At 41.3% G+C, this 19,843-nt stretch overlaps 1 protein-coding gene across 6 annotated transcripts in view; it reads right to left on the bottom strand.

Annotated features, from left to right (window-relative positions):
- Ccdc171 (coiled-coil domain containing 171) overlaps positions 1 to 19,843 on the bottom strand; it is a 553,592-nt gene that overhangs the window by 419,638 nt on the left and 114,111 nt on the right. For all 6 annotated transcript variants that reach the window (XM_045160095.1, XM_045160091.1, XM_045160110.1 and 3 more), the window contains one exon: positions 13,207 to 13,367. In XM_045160095.1, coding sequence (XP_045016030.1) covers positions 13,207 to 13,367 — 161 coding nt within the window. The remainder of the gene's footprint in view (positions 1 to 13,206; positions 13,368 to 19,843) is intronic.

Raw genomic sequence — 19,843 nt, 5'->3', positions numbered from 1 at the left:
ATGCCAAGGTTCAACTCCCCAGCCACCCATATAAACATTCATTGGCAGCAGCTTGACAGCCTAGTGCACCCATACATACAAACATACATGCAAATAATTGAAAAGTAAAATTGAAGCCAGGCATGGTGGTGCACACCTTTAATTCTAGCACTCAGGAGGCAGAAGTAAGAGGATTGCTGTGAGTTTGAAGCCAGCATAGGCTACAGAGTCCCAGGTCAGCCCAGGCTAGAGTAAGACCCTACCTTGAAAAAAAAATTAAATTAATAAATAAATAAAATAAACAAAACTGTGACTTTTTTTTAAACTAAAAAAAGGGGGGAGCTGAGCATGGTGGTGCACACCTTTAATCCCAGTATTTGGGAGGCAGAGGTAGGAGGATCATTGAGAGTTCAAGGCCACTGTGAGACTACATACTGAATTCCAGGTCAACCTGAGCTAGAGCAAGACCCTATCTTGGAAAAAAAAAAAAAGAGGATGGGTTGTATGTCACTTAGAAATCAAGCTGGAGCTGAGCTAGAAGCCTCCTCTCTGTTGACTAGCCTTCAGGATGCTATGCATCTTTGTTAGGGAAGAAAAGCCATCAACAATCTGAAACAGCAGTGGGCCTTGCAAGCTAAGCCAAATATACCAACTGAATAAATGGTGGCATGTCTATAAGGGGAGAAACCAACTGCTTTCTGATTGGATTTCAGTACTGTTCCTCAGGTGGGAATTCATGCCTAGTACTGAAGGCCTAATCAAAAGCCCATGGCTGGAGAGGTCATAAGCCCTAGGGGGGAAACTAATACTGTCATCTGGCCAAATGAATATATATATTTTTTTTAAAAAAAAAATTTATTTATTTAATTGAGAGCGACAGACACAGAGAGAAAGACAGATAGAGGGAGAGAGAATGGGTGCGCCAGGGCTTCCAGCCTCTGCAAACGAACTCCAGACGCGTGCACCCCCTTGTGCATCTGGCTAACGTGGGACCTGGGGAACTGAGCCTCGAACCGAGGTTCTTAGGCTTCACAGACAAGCGCTTAACCGCTAAGCCATCTCTCCAGCCCCCCAAATGAATATATTATGCCCACCAAAATGTCCTTGAAATACTTATGTTTATGCCCACATTTTTTTTATTTATTTTTTTTTTTTTGAGGCAAGCCCAACAGATTGGCTTTCTTTTATGCAAGAGAAAGAAAGGGAAAGAGAATTGGCACTCCAGGGCCTCCAACCACTGTATTTTTTTAACTTTTTGTTTATTTTTACTTATTTATTTGAGATCGACAGAGAGAGAAAGAAGCAGAGAGAGAGAGAAAGAGAATGGGCATGCCAGGGCCTCCAGCCACTGTAAACAAACTCCAGATGTGTGCGCCCCCTTGTGCATCTGGCTAACGTGGGTCCTGGGGAATTGAGCCTTGAACCAGGGTCGTTAGCCTTCATAGGCAAGCGCTTAACCGCTAGCCATCTCTCCAGCCCCAGCCACTGTAATTTAACTCCAGATGTGTGCACCACTTTATGTGCATGTGCTACCTTGCATGCTTGCATCACCTTGTGCATCTGGCTTATATGGGATCCAAAGAGTTGAACATGAGTCTTTAGGTTTCATAGGCAAGCGCCTTAACCTGCTAAGCCATCTCTCCAGCCCTATGCCCATATGTTAATGGTACTCTCACTTTTGGTTAGAGAAGCTTCTCTTTTCAGATGTCACCAAAGTGCTAAGAAATAATACTGGAGCAGTCAGTACCAAGTGAGACAACTCTATCATACCCTCCAAGGTTCAGGAAGCATTATAGAAGAGGTGGCAGAAAGAATGTAAGAGCTACCAAGCATGGCCTGGATAAAGTGAGCCCTAGAGCAGGGACTGCTTTATCCCAGAATTCACTGAAATTTTACCAACCCATAAAGAATACAATGCTGTAGGTTAATCATGCAGTTTCCTTTCAAAAAATAATAAGACTGTTTTCTTGGATGAAAGGTCAGACTTGCTGACATGTTTGTCCTTTGTAATGAAAAGGCAGCTGATATTTATGTGATAAATAAAATATGCACTTTGTGAGGAGGAAAAAATAATGTAAAAGCCAAAGGAAAAAGGGAAGTGCTTACAATACTGACTTCCAGACATAAAGCAGCCTTCAGATCCATGACCTCACAGTGGCTGATGCTACCTACACAAGACCTACATAATAGGAGGAAAAAAATAACAACATCAAAATAGAAGACACTAGTTAGAAAGAAGGGATTCAGTGAAGGAAGACTTGAGAGGGGAAAAGGAGGAGTGGTGGAAAGGGATTATGATCATGGTGTACTGTTTATATTTATGGAAGATGACAATTAAAAAATTTTTAAACAACTATGACTGGTGAGGTCATATCCCTAGGGGAAAACTGCTACTGTAATCTGTTTTATGATCAGCAAACTGCCTTCTAATACTTTCATGTTTCTTTACATATATTAATGCTACTCTCATTTTAGTTAGAGAAACTTCTCTTTTCAGATTATAGTGATCATTAGAGAGACTCAAAACTCACTAAACTGCTGAGAAGAAATGACAGTGGTAATTCAGCACTAAGTGAGACAGCCCTATCATACTTTCCTCAGGGCTCAGGGACCATTGTGGAAGAGGTTGTTGAAAGAATATAAAAAGGGCGGGCATGGTGGTGCACGCCTTTAATACCAGCATTCAGGAGGCAGAGGTAGGAGGATCGCTGTGAGTTCGAGGCCACCCTGAGACTCCATAATGAATTCCAGGTCAGCCTGGGCTAGAGTGAGACCCTACCTCAAAAACCCAAAAAAAAAAAAAAAAAAGAATATAAAAAAGGCCAAAAGAAGAGGAGGAGTGTTTTGTAATACTGTCATCCAAAACCAAAGTGCCTGCTTGCAAAGCCTGATGACCTGGGTTCAATTTCCCAGTACGCATGTAAATTCAGATGCAGCAAGTGGCACATGCATATGGAGTTTGACATGCTCATGCCCCCTCCCTCCCTGCCTCCCTCCCTTTCCCTCTCCCTCTCTCTCTCTCTCTCTGCCTATAAAGATATTTTAAAATATAAAAATAATAAATAACTACCCTTAAAACCATAGACTATGGCCAATAAATCCCAAGTCCAGGATTGGGTTACCCTCCACAGTGAGCAGTTGGCCATGATGATGACCCATGAGGTCCCCAAAACAATGTAGAGCACTATTAAAATACTTAATTACCTGCCAAAGCTAAAAGATAAGACCCAATTGCTGAGGACACTACAGGCTACAGACATAGGACATCAGAATAGCTTGTTGGAACCAAAAAAGAAACTAGCTCCCTCCTGGATAGCCCTCATAGTGCTGGAAAGCTACTGGAGGACAATGGTCACCAACATGATGAAAAAGCAGGGGAACCTGCAGACTATGGAATCAACCAGCCAGACAAGAAGTACACACTTGTGCAATAGTGGCATGCAACCTCTGTGGGTAACCAAGTGTTTTTTGACTGGACATGAGAAACACTCAGTGGGAAAGAACTCATATCTGCTACTGGTAATCAAGCCAGAATCCCATGGTCAGGAAACTCATACTTCAGAGAAGCCCCCACTGCTCTCTGGAGAACAACAGTGGATTATACACCAAAAAGTCTCTCAGATTACTTCACATATCACCTTTAAGCAAAGCTGCTCTTACTCTTTTTTTTTTTTTTACAGAGGGAGAGAAAACAGAGCATAACCAAGATCTATCAGACAAAAAGATAGCCTACCACAAGACATGCCACCTCTACCTCATCTGCTTGGACCCAGGAAAAATTGCAAAGGAAGTAGTAACATGAATACTGGTGTTTTTTTTTTCTGGATTTTTTTTTTTCCAGGTAGGGTTTCACTCTAGCCCAGGCTGACCTGAAATTCACTATGTAGTCTCAGAGTGGCCTTGAACTCACAGCAATTCTCCTATCTCTACCCCCAAGCACTGGAATTAAAGGCTTGGGCCACCATGCCCAGCTGCTTGTTTGTTTTGAGAGATAGCCTCAACTAGCTCAGGTTGGCCTCTTCTGTAACTAAGGTTGACCTTAGTGACTGATCTGTACCACCAATGTCTATCTACACCCCCACTTGTGACTAGTCATTTTTTGCTCTGTATGATTTTTAAATTGCATACTTCTCAAGGTAGAGCTCCATGATTCATCTTTTTTTCCTCACTTCATACTAGGAGCTAAACAATGCAGGGATTCCAAACCTGGGCATAATTATGATAAACTCTACATAGCCAATGAACCCTCAGAATTATAGTAAAAATATAGTGTAGGGGAAAAATGAAATATAGTATAGGGCTGGTGAGATTGCTCTGATTAAAGTGCTGGTTTACAAAGCCTGAGTTTGATTCCCCAGTACCTACATAAAGCCAGATGCACAAAGTGGCACATATATCTGGAGCTTATTTATAGCAGCAAGAGGCCCTGGTGCACTATACTGTCTGTCTGTGTCTGTCTTATTTGTCTGCCTGTCTCTCTCTCTCTCCCCTACCTCCTTGAAAATAAGTAAATAAAAATATTTTTGTTTGGGTTGTATTTTTTTTCTTTTGGGGTTTTGAGGTAGGGTCTCTGTTGCAGCCAGGTTCACATTGCTGGTAGAAATCACCTGACCAAGAGCAGCTTGTGGGAAAAAGAGGTTTATTTTGGCTTACAGGCTCAAGGGGAAGCTCCACGATGGCAGGGAAAAACGATTGCATGAGCAGAGGGTGGACATCACCCCCTGGCCCACATAAGATGGACAGTAGCAAGAGGAGAGTGTGCCTAACACTGGCAAGGAGAAACTGGCTATAACATCCATAAGCCTGCCTCCAACAATACACTGCCTCCAGGAGGTGTTAACTCCCAAATCCCCATCAGCTGGGAACCTAGCATTCAGAACACCTAAGTTTATGGGGAACACCTGAATAAAACCACCATAGTCTCACTCTAACACAGAATGAGATGGAATTCACTATGTAGTCTCAGGGTAGCCTCGAACTTAGGCAATCCTCCTCATGAATACTGACCTTACTGCAACCCTGACAACCAACTCCAGAGTGATGGTGACAGACATGGTGATCATTCAAAACCCATCAAAGTATAAATCCAGAAGCTACAGAGAACTCAACACTAAAACACACTACCAATAGGTCTGCCATGACTTAGGAAATATTGCAGAAGAGGGGCAGAAAGACTGTAAGAGCCACAGAGTGGGTAGGAATACCCTGAGGCATGGTTTTCCTGCTACTCCACAGGGACTGAATGAGGCTTTCATGACCTCACAGTGAATACCATTTCCCCACTGAGGAGGGCCCCAAGGAAATGGAAGCAGGGGCAAGAGGATTTAAGAGTGTAGCATAGGCCAGGCACAGTGATGCATGCCTTTAATCCCAGCACTCTGGAGGCAGAGGTAGAAGGCATACCATGAGTTCAAGGCCACCCTGAGGAAAAAAAAAAATTACTCCTCCTTTTTAAGAACTTGGCATTTTTTATGCATGTATATAATGGATTTTCATAATAATCCCCTCCATTTACCTACTCTTGACTCTCTCCTCATCCCCTTCTGCTGAACCATTTCTTTTTCCCAGCTACTCCCTTTCTACTTTGATGTCTCCTCTTTTTAAAACTGTCCAAGCCTGCTGCCTATGGGATAAATTTCTAACTCTGTAATCATGGTCCACATATATTTCTGTTATCTTTCTTTTCTGTTTATTTGTAAAAAAAAAAGAGAGAGAGAAGGGTATGCCAGGGCCTCAAGCAACTACAAATAAACTCCAGGTACATTCACCTGATTTGTTATTTTTCAGTACTATTACCCAACCTTTTTTTTAGAGATGGAAAGGGAGAGAAAGAGGGCAAACGAACTCCAGATGCATGCACCACCTTGTGCACCTGGCTTACATGGGACCTGCAGAATTGAACTTGGGTCCTTAGACTTCACAAGCAAGTGCCTTAATCGCCCCCATTACTCAACCTTTTAAAGCTCCATGGCTCTCTCTTTCTCTCTCTTCAAATAAATGCATGACAAGGTCCTGGGAGGGTCTGCAGAGATGGCTCAGCAGTTAAAGGTGCTACCTTGCAAAGTCTGGAGGCCTAGGTTTGATTCCACAGTACCTTTGTAAAACCAGATGCACAAAGATGTGCATGCATCTGGAGGTCACTGGCAGTGGCAAGAGTACCTGGTGTGCCCATTCTCTCTCATTCTCTCTCTCTCATTATAATTAAACAATAAATTTTGGGCTGGAGAGATGGCTTAGCAGTTAACGCTCCTACCTACCTGTAAAGCCCAAGAACTCCTGTTCAAATCTCCAGATCCCACATAAGCCAGATGCACAGTGACAAGAGTGTGCAATTTCGCACATGCACATAAGGGAGCACATGCATCCAGAATTCATTTGCAGCAGCTAAAAGCCCTGGTGCATCCATATTCTCTCTGTCTCTCTCTCTCTCCTTTCTCTCAAAATAAATAACTAAATAAAATATATAAATAATAAATTTTTAAATTAAAAATAAAAGTTCCTCTGAAGTGAAGCTTTGTGGTGCACACCTGAAATCCCAACACTCAGGAGGCAGAGGCAAGAGAATCTTTAGTTGGAAGCCAGTCTGAGCCATACGGCCAAATAGTATCTCAAAGAAAAATAATCATGCAATTCATGTGACAAAAAAGGACTATTCTAAGTCATTTTCGACTCTGACCATATTTTACAACTACCCAGTTGGAGAATCTTAAAATTCATGTAAACTCTGACTCCATCCCTAAAGATTGTGATTTAATAGAGCTGGTGGCATCTATCTGTTGTTTTAGAAGCAGTCCTGATAATCTTAGTATTCATGAGGAAAGAAAATTCTACTCAAGCCACAAAGAACAACCACTACTCTCTTGTTGTTACTCTATAAAACTTTTACCAATTCTATAAAACCTTAGGTTACCAGACTTGCTCCAAAAAGATAATCCCTAGAGTTTTCTTTCTGTTTCTTTTTAGAGTGCATAGATTTAACTGAAATTGTAATTATGTAATTGTCCCTCACTAGAAAAAAATGAGGTGGTAAATTGTCTTTGGGACAGGGATTCTTGCTTGCATTTTTAAAGCTGTAGAGCCTCACTTTTATATAGTTAGTTCTCTTTTTCTTTATAAATGATTGGAAAAAAGGATGAGTAGATGAATGAATTAGTTTAGTCAAGCCCTAAGAACCAAGATGTATCCTCGAGATGTCCTCAATCCTCTAGCTATCCCCATCAAAATATCACCCCAGACCCCATCAACTCTTGATGTCTACTCAAAGAAGTCAAAGCAGGTAAGCACATAAGATCAAACATCTGGGGGCTGTAGAGATGGCTCATCGGCTAAGGGACTTGCCTGCAAAGCCTAGCAATCTGGGTTTGATTCCCCAGTACCCACATAAAACCAGATATACAAAGTGGTGCATGCATCTAGAGTTTGTTTACAGTGGCTAGAGGCCCTGATGTGCCCATTCTCTCTGTGTCTCTCTGTCTGCTTGAAAATAAATAAATAAAAATATTTAAATAGATATATTTTAAAAATAACAAACACTTGAGATACCAACATGTAATAGTGGACATCCTGGTTATCTCAAAAGGACTAGTGAGGAAGACATTAAGCCCTACCAGGACAGGCATTGCTGATGTGCCCAGGTGAATTTTCAGCACCTAGAACAGGATCTGGTCTCTAGAAAGAGCTAGATTGCATGATTATTGAATGAACAGAAGATTATACACCAGTTTTCTTTTCTCATCCTCCATCATTTATCACTCAGTCCAGTGAATTCCCTCTCTGGTTTGAATGTTGTGCCTTACCTCTGGACAGACCCCTCAGAAGCACTGTTAATATAATGTTCTGGCTTTGGAAATTTGCTGCCTGTGACCATGACATTTGCAGGCCAGTAACATCCTGAGTATTTCTCAAAGATGTAACATTCTGTTAGACTGAATGAATACAATGTAATTTAGAGATTTCAGCTTTTTTTCAATATTCAATCTCTCTCTCTCTCTCTCTCTCTCTCTCTCTCACACACACACACACACACACACACACACACACATTCACACAGTCTGAGAGAAGAGCCCTTCCTAAATTATACAAGTGTCATCAGGGTTTGATAAACAGGGTCTCAACACTGTTCTGACCTTACGCATTCAGAAGCACCTCTGCCAACTGGGTTGAACCCATGCTGAGTATGATGGTCTATCAATGACTCTTGTCTTGTTGAACTGCTGACAGGGAAGATCAGAATGTGGGAGCTGGAGGGGATCTGAGAGATCTGGGTTAACCCACACGTGTGATGGATGAGGAGGCTGAGATCCAGAGATGTCTCACTTGCCCAAAGTTAACAACAGCTTGTTAGTTGCTGAATACAAGCATCAGCAGATGCCTTCAGTTTTGGTCACCTGAATTTCCTGTTTATTTTCTTAGCTGTTTTATCATGTATTGGAAAAATATACTCAGCACATCAAACTCATGATCTCACAGTTTTGTTGCTACATCTTTTTTTTTTTTTTTTTTTTGAGGCAAGCACAACAGACTGGCCTTTTTTTATGTATGAGAACAAGGGTGAGAACAAGAGCAAAAAGAGACAGAGAATTGGCATGTCAAGACCTCAAGCCACTGCAATCAGACTCCAGGTATGTGTGCCACCTTGCGCGTGTGTGACCTTGCATGCTTGTGTCACCTTGTGCATCTGGCTTATATGGGATCTGGAGAGTTGAACATGGGTCCTTAGGCTTCACAGGCAAGTGCCTTAACCAGTAGACCATCTCTCCAGCCCCTCTTTTCTTTTTGACATAGTGTCTCGCTATGTAGCTCAAACTGAACTTCACCTTATGTTGTATCTGCCTCAGCTTTCTGAGATTATATATGTGTGCCACAATGCTTGATCAGTTATTCTTAAAATGTGACTTTAAGGCCGGGCATGGTGGCACACACTTTTAATCCTAGCACTCGGGAGGCAGAGATAGGAGGATCACCATGAGTTCAAGGCCACCCTGAGACTACATAGTGAATTCCAAGTCAGCCTGAACTAGAGTGAGACGCCACCTCAAAAAAACCAAAAACTAAATAATTAAATAAAAATAAAAAGTGATTTTACTGAAGGTTGTTATTGTTCATTATTGCTGCAAAACACACTACTCCCAAGTATAGCAGCTCAAGATAACAATCCCTTACTGAGCCCTTGATCTATGAGTTAGTAATTTTGGGTGAGTCTTTTTGTTTTGCTGGGCCCCTTTATAAATCTTTGGCAGGTTGTAGTTAGCTAGGTGGTTCTGCCTCTGGCATTTGGCTGGCGGAAAGTGCCAGTGCACTCCCTACTTCTCTCCAAGGTCCTGCAACTTTCATTAGACTTGCCAGGCTTTTCCTGTGACAGAGCCCAAGAGACAGGAGAAGCACTTGCAAGGCCTCTCTGGGCTGCTTAGAGCAGGCACCATTACTTCTTGTGCAACTCTTTTGACACAAGATAGTCACAAGGGACTGGAGAGATGGCTTAGTGGTTAAGCGCTTGCCTGTGAAGCCTATGGACCCCGGTTCGAGGCTTGATTCCCCAGGACCCACGTTAGCCAGATGCACAAGGGGGTGCACGTGTCTGGAGTTCGTTTGCAGTGGCTGGAGGCCCTGGCACCCCCATTCTCTCATTCTCTCTCTCTCTCTCTCTCTCTCTCTGTCGCTGTCATAAATAATAAATAAAAATAAACCAAAAAATTTTTAATGGGCTGGAGAGATGGCTTAGTGGTTAAGCGCTTGCCTATGAAGCCTAAGGACCCCGGTTCGAGGCTCGGTTCCCCAGGTCCCACGTTAGCCAGATGCACAAGGGGGCGCATGCGTCTGGAGTTCGTTTGCAGTGGCTGGAAGCCCTGGCACGCCCATTCTCTCTCTTTCTCCCTCTATCTGTCTTTCTCTCTATGTCTGTCGCTCTCAAATAAATAAATAAAAAATTTAAAAAAAAAAAAAGATAGTCACAAGACCAGTTCATCTCTCAGTGCAGGAAAATCTACAAGTCACACTGACAAGAGGCGTTATTGTGGTTTGATTCAGGTGTTCCCCATAAACTTAGGTGTTCTGAATAATAAATTCCCAGCTGATAGAAATTTGGAAATTAACACCTCCTGGAGGCAGTGTATTGTTGGGAGCAGGCTTATGGGTGTTACAGCCAGTTTCCCTTTGCCAGTGTTTGGCACACTCTCCTATTGCTATTGTCCACCTTATGTTGGCCAGGGGGTGATGTCCACCCTCTGTTCATGCCATCGTTTTCCCCTGGCATTGTGGAGCTTCCCCTCAAGTCTGCAAACCAAAATAAACCCTTTTGTCCCAAAAGCTGCTCTTGGTCAGGTGATTTCTGCCAGCATTGCAAACCTGACTGTAACAGGCATGGTGTGGAAAGGGGAGGAAAACCACAAAGGACCACATAAAAATGTAGGTGATAGAGTGAGGAGGAGTCTTACTCCCATGGCTGAATACAGAGCAGTGGAACCCCTCTGACATTTCATCTTTCATTGCCTCATAATTATTCTGCTATGTCCACCAGAGGCACCAGCCTGAGGTACAGTGGGCATAGGCAAGTTCTTTTTTTTCTGTATTTTTCTCTTTTGTCTTTTGAGACAGGGTCTCAACCTAGCCCAGGATGGTCTCAAATTCATGGCAATTTTCCTACCTCAGCCTCTCAAGTGCTTGTATTAAAGACATGAGCCAACACCCCCTGTCATATGCAGATTGTTATGTCTTGACCTTTGTTACTTATATTTCTAGTTTCATAGCCTCCAAAGTCTCCCCATCTCAAAATTGGAGTTGGGAGAGTGTTGGGGTAGAGCAAAATGCCAATAGTCACCTCAGAATATGCTGTCTTTCTCTATAGCTTCTGGTGGCTGATGTCACTGAGGCAGATCGAGGATCACTCTGACAGGGGTATTCTATCTTGCCCACCCCCCCCCCTCCAGTTTAGAGCAGGTATTTGGCATTTTGGTCCACTTATTCTGATTAGCTATTGTGACACAGCAACTTTGAAGCCTTTTCCTGGGGTTTAAAAGGCAATAATTCAGGCCAGGCATGGTAGTACACACTTTTAATCCCAGTACTTAAGAAGCAGAGGTAGGAGGGTTGCTGCGAGTTCAAGGCCACCCTGAGACTACATAGTGAATCCCAGGTCAGCCTGAGCTAGAATGAGACCCTACCTTGAAACCCCCCCCCAAAAAAAGATAGTAATTCAGAAACATTAATAATGCAAGAATTAACATTTTCACCCTATTCTTGAGCCCTGCTATGGAGGCATCACAAGGGGACAGGGAGCACCAAGTCACATCAAGAGGTTGACAGCCCATAGCATTGAGAAGGTCTAGACTTGAGAGAGTCCAACCCATAACGCTAACAGTGTCCAACCTCAAGAGAGTCCATCCCATAGCACTGACAGTATCCAAGCCATAGTACCAAGACTGTTCTGCCCATCGCATCTAGCACATAGGCCTCTCAGGACAATGACCAGAATCAGCAAACTGCTGAAACTCTTTTTGGTGCATTGTTTACTGAACTACCTTAATCAAGTACAGCAAAGGGGATGGCTTAGGACCACAAAATCAGATTAATTTCAACATCTGGAGACTGACACCACTGAGGAGGGCCCCAGGAAAACAGGAGCAGGGGCAAGGATATAAAAAGTATAACCTGTTATAATAGGTATAAAATAAAATTTTTAAACAACAAAGCATAAATCCAGAGCCTATGTAAAATTCAACACTAAATCAGACAGCCAACAAGCCTGCCACGCCTCACGGAACACTGTTGAAGACAAGGTGGAAAGAGTGGGTAGGAATACGCTGAGGCACAGTTGCCCCACTACCCAACAGAGAATGACTGAGGTCTTCACGACCCCACAGGAATACCAAAACCCCACCGAGGAAGGCCCACAAGGAAATAGGAATAGAGGAAAGGGGATAGAGAAGAAAGAGAAAAAACAATAAAGAGTAGTTACCTCACAGGGTTTTAAACAAATTAAATGAAATTATTCAGTAATACATACACAGTGACCACAATGCATATTTGCCAACGGTAGTAGTTTTACTGCTACTAGTATTATTTCTTTCTTTCTTTTTTTTTTGGTTTTTCAAGGTAGGGTCTCACTCTGGAATTCACTATGTAGTCTCAGGGTGGTCTCAAACTCACAGCGATCCTCCTACCTCTGCCTCCTGAGTGCTGGGATTAAAGGTGTGTGCCACCACGCCCGGCTACTACTATTATTTCTAAACTTCAAGAAAATTGCAAACATTATCTCCACAGAGCCTAGAAATCAAGATGCAATGCTGGGCTGGAGAGATGGCTTAGCGGTTAAGCGCTTGCCTGTGAAGCCTAAGGACCCCGGCTCGAGGCTCAGTTCCCCAGGACCCACGGTAGCCAGATGCACAAGGGGCACATGCGTATGGAGTTCATTTGCAGTGGCTGGAGGCCCTGGCGTGCCCATTCTCTCTCACTCTCTCTCTGCCTCTTTCTCTGTCTGTCACTTTCAAATAAATAAATAAACATAAAACAAAAAAATTTTAAAGCTATGTTAATAATATAGTGCAGGACTGGAAAGATGGCTTAGCGGTCAAGGCACCTGCCTGCAAAGCAAAAGAACTCAGGTTCAATTCCCCAGGAACCAGGTAAGCAAGATGCATAAGGTGACACATGTGTCTGGAGTTCATTCACAGCAGCTGAAGGCCCAGGCATGCCCATTCTTTCTCTTTCTAACTCTGTCTCTCTACCTCTTTCAAATTAATAAACTAAAATATTTTTAGAGACAGAAAAAACTAATAAGAATATAATGCAAAACACATTAATATGTTTACCTTTAGCACATAAGTACATTTCTGGGACTGCTTGAAACATTTCAAAATCCAATATGGCATTTCCTTATTTATATATACCAAGAAATAAGCTTATGTTTTATTTTGTTTCATATTTTATTTTTGTTTGTTTTGAGATAGGGTCTCACTTTAGCCCAGGCTGACCTGGAACTCACTCTGTACTCCCAGGCTGGCCTTAAACTCACAGCGATCCTCATACCTCTACCTCCCAAGTGCTGGGATTAAAGGTATGCACCGCACCCGGCTTTTTTCTAAGACGTACACATATGATTTATGAAGCCCTTTACCCCAAGGTCTATCACTGACATTACTGGGAACTATATATAAAATACTACATATTCATATCTAAATAGCATTCATAAATCCTTCACATGAATTCAGAATTTTACCATAAAATACTTACAAATTGAGTTTTGTAAAGCTTTCTTGTGCATTTTGCTTTTCTCTCTCATATGCACTTTCAACTTCTTTGAATTCATTCTTGATCATTTCCAAATCAGCAACAGCTTCTGCTTGGCTGGCTTTTTCCACTTGTAAAGCTCCTTCAAGGTCTCGAATCCGTAACTACCAGAGGACAGAGAAATAATTTAAAAAGCTAAGAAGTAGATGGTAAGACCATTGCTGCAGACTTCACATGGTTAGGCTGCAGGTCACTGAGAAAATCAAGCTGGAGCTAAACTGGAATCCTCCTTCCTGCTGACTAGCTGTCAGAATGCTGGAAAGAGCTATGCAGCATGCAGCCTTTTGGGAAAGAGAAGTCACCAACAACGTTAACCAGCAATGGACCTTGCAAGCCTTACAGCTGGCCATCCAGCCAAATGTGCCAACTAGTAAACCAGTGGCATGTCAGTTATGGAGGAAACCAACTGTTCTCTGATTGTACTTGGAGGCCCATTCCATCAGAGAGAATACATGCCTGGTACTGAAAACTTAGTCTTTGGCTGGTAAGCCCTAGGGGAGTAACGACTACTATTTTCTGGCTAAATGTATAGATTATGCCCACCAAACTGCACTCTAAATGTTTATGTTTATGACCATATATATTAATGGTTCTCTCACTTTTGGTTAGAGAAGCTTCTCTTTACAAATGTCAGTGACCACTGGGGTGACTCAAAACTACTATAGTGCTGAGAAAAAAGGACACTGGAGTGTTCAGCACTAAGTGAGATATCTCTATCACACCCTCCAAGGACGAAAAGGTGGTGGAAAGAATGTAAGAGCCAACAGAAGGGTTGGACTGCTTACATTGCTGTCTTCCAGACACGAAAAGGCTTGGATATTCATGACCTCACAGTGGCTGATACTTTCAACACAAGACCTTCATATCAGGAGGAATAATGACATTAAAACAGAACAGAGACTAATTGAATATAGAAGGGATTCAATGGAGGATGGATTTGGGAGTGAGAAATTGAAGATGGAGAGAGGGAATTCTTATGATTTATTATCTATACTTATGGAAGTTGTCAATAAAAATTTTAAAACAGGGTCAGGCGTGGTGGCACACGCCTTTAATCTCAGCACTCAGGAGGCAGAGGTAAGTGGATCACTATGAGTTCAAAACCACCTGGAGACTACATAGTGAATTCCAGGTCAGCCTGTTCTAGAGTGAGACCTTACCGCAAAAAAACAGAACAGAAAAAAAAATTAAAAAGAAAGCTAAGAAATGCTAGCTTCAATCTTAAATGGAGTAGAATACTTTATCAACAACAGATTATCATTTATCCAAACACCCCTTTCCTTATGCTCTGGCTTAAAAAAGAATATAAGACTGGAGAGATGGTGCAGTGGTTAAGGCACTCCCCTGCAAAGTCTAAGGACCCAGGTTCGATTTCCCAGTACCCATGTGAAGGCAGATGCACTAGGTGGTACATGCTTCTGAAGTTTGTTTGCAGTGACTAGAGGCCCTAGTGCACCCATTCTTTCTCTATCTGCCCCTTTCTCTTTCAAATAATAAATAAAGAATATAAACAATAGACAGCTTATTCTCTTTCTTCACAGGCTTAACAGGGAAAAGAGCAAATGAACCATACTATGAAAAAGCATGGAGTGATAGCTTAGCAGTTAAGGCACTTGCCTGAAAAACCAAAGAACCCAGGTTCAATTCCCCAGACCAGATGCACAAGATAGCACATGCAATTGGAGGCCCTTGCATGCCCATTCTCTTCCCTCTCCTCCCCCACCCCACCACCTTTCTGCATTTTTCTTCTCAAGTAAATATATAAAAATAAAATATTTTTTTAAAAAGCATGATTGTTGTGCTATTACCTGTCCCATCAAAGTTCTTAATTTTTAATATTTTATATTTTTATTTATTTATTTGAGAGTGACAGACAGAGAGAGAAAGAGGCAGATAGAGAGAGGGAAAATGGGCATGCCAGGACCTCCAGCCACTACAACTGAACTCCAGACATGTGCGCCCCTTTGTACATCTGGTTTACGTGGGTCCTGGGGAATTGAGCCTCGAACCAGGGTCCTTAGGCTTCACAGGCAAGTACTTAACCGCTATGCCATCTCTCCAGCCCAAAGTACTTATTTTTAGTATTTATTTACTTATTCATTTATTTAAGAGAATCAGAGAGAAAGAGGCAGAGATTGAGAGAAAGAATGGACATGCCAGGGCCTGAAGCCACTGCAAATGAACTCCAGACACATGGGCTACCTTGTGCATCTGGTTTACATGGGTCCTGGGGAATCAAATTGAGGTCCTTTGGCTTTGCAAGAAAATTCCTTAATGGCTAAGCCACCTCTCCAGTCCAAAGTACTTAATTTTGATCTTCTAATATATTCATATTTCCTTTATGAAATATTGTAAGTGGTTTTTGAATGCTTTAGGGGAAGGTTGGGGAGATGGATCAGTGGTTAAAGTACTTGTTTGCAAAGCCTCCCAGTTTAGGTTCAGTTCTCTAGTACCTATATATAGTCAGATGCACAAAGTGGTGCACATTTCTGGAGTTCATTTGCAGTGGCAAGAGGCCCTAGTGCCCTTTTTGCATGTGTGTAAATAAATAAAAATATTTTTAACTTTTTATTTATTTGAGAGAGAGAATTGGGCACAGTAGGATCTCTAGCCACTGCAAATGAATTCCAGATGTATGCATCACCATGTGCATCTGGCTTATGTGGGTTCTAGGGAATCGAACTTGGGTCCTTAGGCTTAGCAGGCAGTGCCTTAGCTTCTAAGCCATTTCTCCAGCAAAAAAGAAAGCAAAAGGTGGGTATTATTCCACACAAGAAACATTAATAAATGAGTATCTTAAGCTTAAATACATCTGTGTATTCCTGTAGAGATTTCTTACTGTAGAAAAGAAATCTTTATTGGACATTACTGAAATATTTACAGTTGTAATGACTTGATAGCTTGGATTTGGTTCAATATAATCTGGAAGTGGAAGAATGCAGAGGGTAATATACAAAATGCAACTAGTCTGTGGTAGGTTTTTAAGTTGAGTTACTGGTACATTGGGAATTTGTTTTAATAATCTGCCTATTTTAATACTTTTAATTTTATTCACTTATTTGAGAGAAAAAGAGAGAGAATGGGCACTCCAGGGCCTCTAGCCACTGAAAACCAACTCTAGATGCATGCACCACCTTGTGTAATCTGGCTTGCATGAGTACTGGGGAATGGGATCTGGGTCTAGACTTTATAGGCAACTGCCTTAACCCCTAAACCATCTCTTCAGCCCTAATCTGTCTACTTTTGCATACACTTGAAATTCTGTGCCACAGACACCTTTAAAATTTGACTCACTATATCCACAAACAGTGGAATGACTTAAAAAGTACATTCTTTCAAAAGAATTATATAGACTGAGTGGGGAGGGGATATGATGGAGAGTAGAGATGCAAAGGGGAAAGCGGGGAAGGGGGGAAATTACCATGGTTTATTGTCTATAATTATGGAAGTTGTCAATAAAATTAATTAATTTTAAAAAAAATTGTAGGGCTGGAAAGATGGCTTAGTGGTTAAGCGCTTGCCTGTGAAGCGTAAGAATCCTGGTTCGAGGCTCAAGGCTCAATTCCCCAGGACCCACATTAGCCAGATGCATGGGGGGGCTCATGCATCTGGAGTTCATCTGCAGTGGCTGGAGGCCCTGATGTGCCCATTTTCTCTCTTTCTCCCTCGGTATGTCACTCTCAAATAAATAAATAAAAACTTCAACAAGAAGGGGACAGGGAAAGGGGGTAGGACATGGAGGAGGCTAACAATGGTACCAACTTGACTGTTTTCACTGAGTACAAACTAATTAATAAAAAATTTTAAAGAATTTTAAAAAGAATTATATATAGACATAAATAGGTTATTAACATTTTTAAAGTCTCTAAGTAGTTCTCTACGTACTGTTATAGAACAATGTGTTGTTCGTACATACTGAAAATAGCAGTTAGCTGGGCATGATGGCACACACTTTTAATCCCAACATTAATAAGGCTGAAGTAAGAGGAATACCATGAGTTAGGGGCCAGCCTGGGGTTACAGAGTAAGTTCTAGGTAAGCCCGCACTAGAGTGATATTTTGCCTCAAGAAAAAAAAAAAAAAGAGGGCTGGAGAGATTGCTCAGGAGTTAAGGCATTTGCCTGCAAAATATAATGACCCAGGTTCAATTCTCCAGTACCCACATAAAGCCAGATGCACCAAGTGGCCCATGCGTTCAGTTTGTTTGCAGTGGCTAGAGGTCCTGGCACTCACATTCTCTCTGTCTTTCTCTCTGCGTAGCTTTCTGCTTGCAAAGAAATAAAATATTTTTTTTAAAAAAGAGCCGAGTGTTGTGGTGCATACCTTTAATCCCAGCACTCAGGAGGTAGAGGTAGGAGGGTCACTGTGAGTTTGAGGACAGCCTGAGACTACATAGTGAATTCCAGGACAGCCTGGAATAGACTGAGATCCTACGTCAAAAAACAGCAAAGTCCAAATCAGTGTATAGAGAATGCTAAACTTTGGTAATAAGTGAAAAGAATGAAAATAAGTAGATGAAGGGACAGGAATGAAAGCAAGAATTTCATGCTTTCAGTATGCCACCACACCAGCACAGGTGCTTTGATTTTTAACTTTGTAAATGGTGCACCTCTTTAAAAATTAATTTTACAATAAAAATAGTCTATTAAAAGGGGAAGGGAAATGTAGAAAACTATGTTCCATACTAAATATAAAATGGGTTTCTATATAAAACTCAACTTTTGAAATCCTGTTGAACAAATTAACTTATGTGACCCCTAAGCATATTACTAAACTTTATAACACCTGAGGTTTCTCATCTGTAAACAATGAAGGAAAATAATATATAATAATTATTATTATAATTATAATATAATATAATATAATATAATATAATATAATATAATATAATATAATAATATTAAGGATCAAATGAGATAATAGTTAATAAATATTTACTGAGCATTTAATAAATGCCAGGAAATGCCTACAGCAGCTTCCAATTTCAAAAAGAATCTAAGTTCTCAACGTGAAAAGGATTTTATTAAGTCTTTATCACATCTTTCTAACATAACACTAACATTATGACTTAGTGAACACTAGTATAACTGTTCACTAAGCCCTGCCATATTACACTGCACAGAATTCACCCAATAGCAAGCACATACTTGTTCAGTGACTTCATCCATGCAACTGTCTTTGTTTAGACCAGTAGCCAGCAAACTTTCTGCCCAGAGTTAGAGAGTAAATACTTTACATTGTGGGCCATAGGGTTGTAATCTTGACCAATAGCTATAAATAGGAATGGCTATCATCCAATAAAACTTACTTGCAAAAATAGGCTGCAGGTCAGAACTGGCCCACAGGCAGTAGTTCACCAATCCCTACTTAAAAGGGCCCTTAATTTAAAATTAATCCTTTTTATTTTCTAAGACCTAAAAATTGGGGTACTTTCCTTTGAAGGCTTCCATTTAATCCCTCCTATACTTAACCTCTCTTTATTGTGTTCCTATAGAGATTTAGTATATTCTATCTCTGACTCAGCATCCTCATGCCCATGTACAAATAAAGTCATATAGATATATAGTATCTACAATACTGGAGCATACATTCTTAATATAGTGACATATGAGTACAAAGAACATATACTCAACAAAGAAGGTGGGTGGTTTTAATGTTATCAAGAAAAAATTCATTGTGAGGGACAAGGGGTATGATGGGGAGTGGAGTTGCAAAGGGCAAAGTGGGGGCAAGAGAATTCCCATGGTTTATTGTTTATAATTATGGAAGTTATCAATGAAAAATTAAAAATTAAAAAATATTTAAAAAAGAAAAAATTCAATCCTATGGCTATTTGATTAAAAAAATACTCTAGTCAAAAAAAAAAATTTTGGAGCCAGTTGTGGTGGCGCACACCTTTAATCCCAGCACTCGGGAGGCAAAGGTAGGAGGATCACCATGAGTTCGAGGCCACCCTGAGACTCCATAGTGAATTCCAGGGCAGCCTGTGCTAGAGTAAGACCCTACCTCAAAAAAACCTAAAAAAAAAATTTCTAAAGTACCAAATAGTAAATATTTTCTACTTTGCAAGCTATAATTTGGATCTTTAATGTTCCCAAAATGTTCAGTTGTTAAAAACTTAGTCCCCATATTACTGAAGACTCCACATACTTGGGCTGCAAGGCCACTGAGAAATCCTGCTGGAACTGAGCTGATAACCTCCTCCATGTAGACCAGCTGACAGAAAGCTGGAAGAAGCCATTCTACATATAGTTCAATGGGAGAAAGAGATACCACCAGTGAAGATACTCAACAGTGGACACTGCAAGCCTTATAATTGACCAGCCAGGCCAAATGAGCCAACAGGTGCAATAGTGGCATGTCTGTCATGGTGGAAACCAACTGCCCTCCAATTGGACTGGAGGCCTGCTCCAAGGGAGGGAATACATCCCTGATACTGAAAACTTAAAACAGGGGTAGTCATGAACCCTAGGGTTGTAACATCTGCTGATGTCTGGATAAGTGTATATACTATGCTTATCAAACTGCCCAGTAAGCACTTCTCTTATTATTCATACCCTTATATTAATTCTACCCTCAC

Source organism: Jaculus jaculus, chromosome 1 (assembly GCF_020740685.1).
Source record: "Jaculus jaculus isolate mJacJac1 chromosome 1, mJacJac1.mat.Y.cur, whole genome shotgun sequence".
Classification (NCBI taxonomy): domain Eukaryota; kingdom Metazoa; phylum Chordata; class Mammalia; order Rodentia; family Dipodidae; genus Jaculus; species Jaculus jaculus.
Note: the sequence above shows the minus strand (reverse complement) of the source record. Positions and strands in the feature narration are given on the sequence as shown.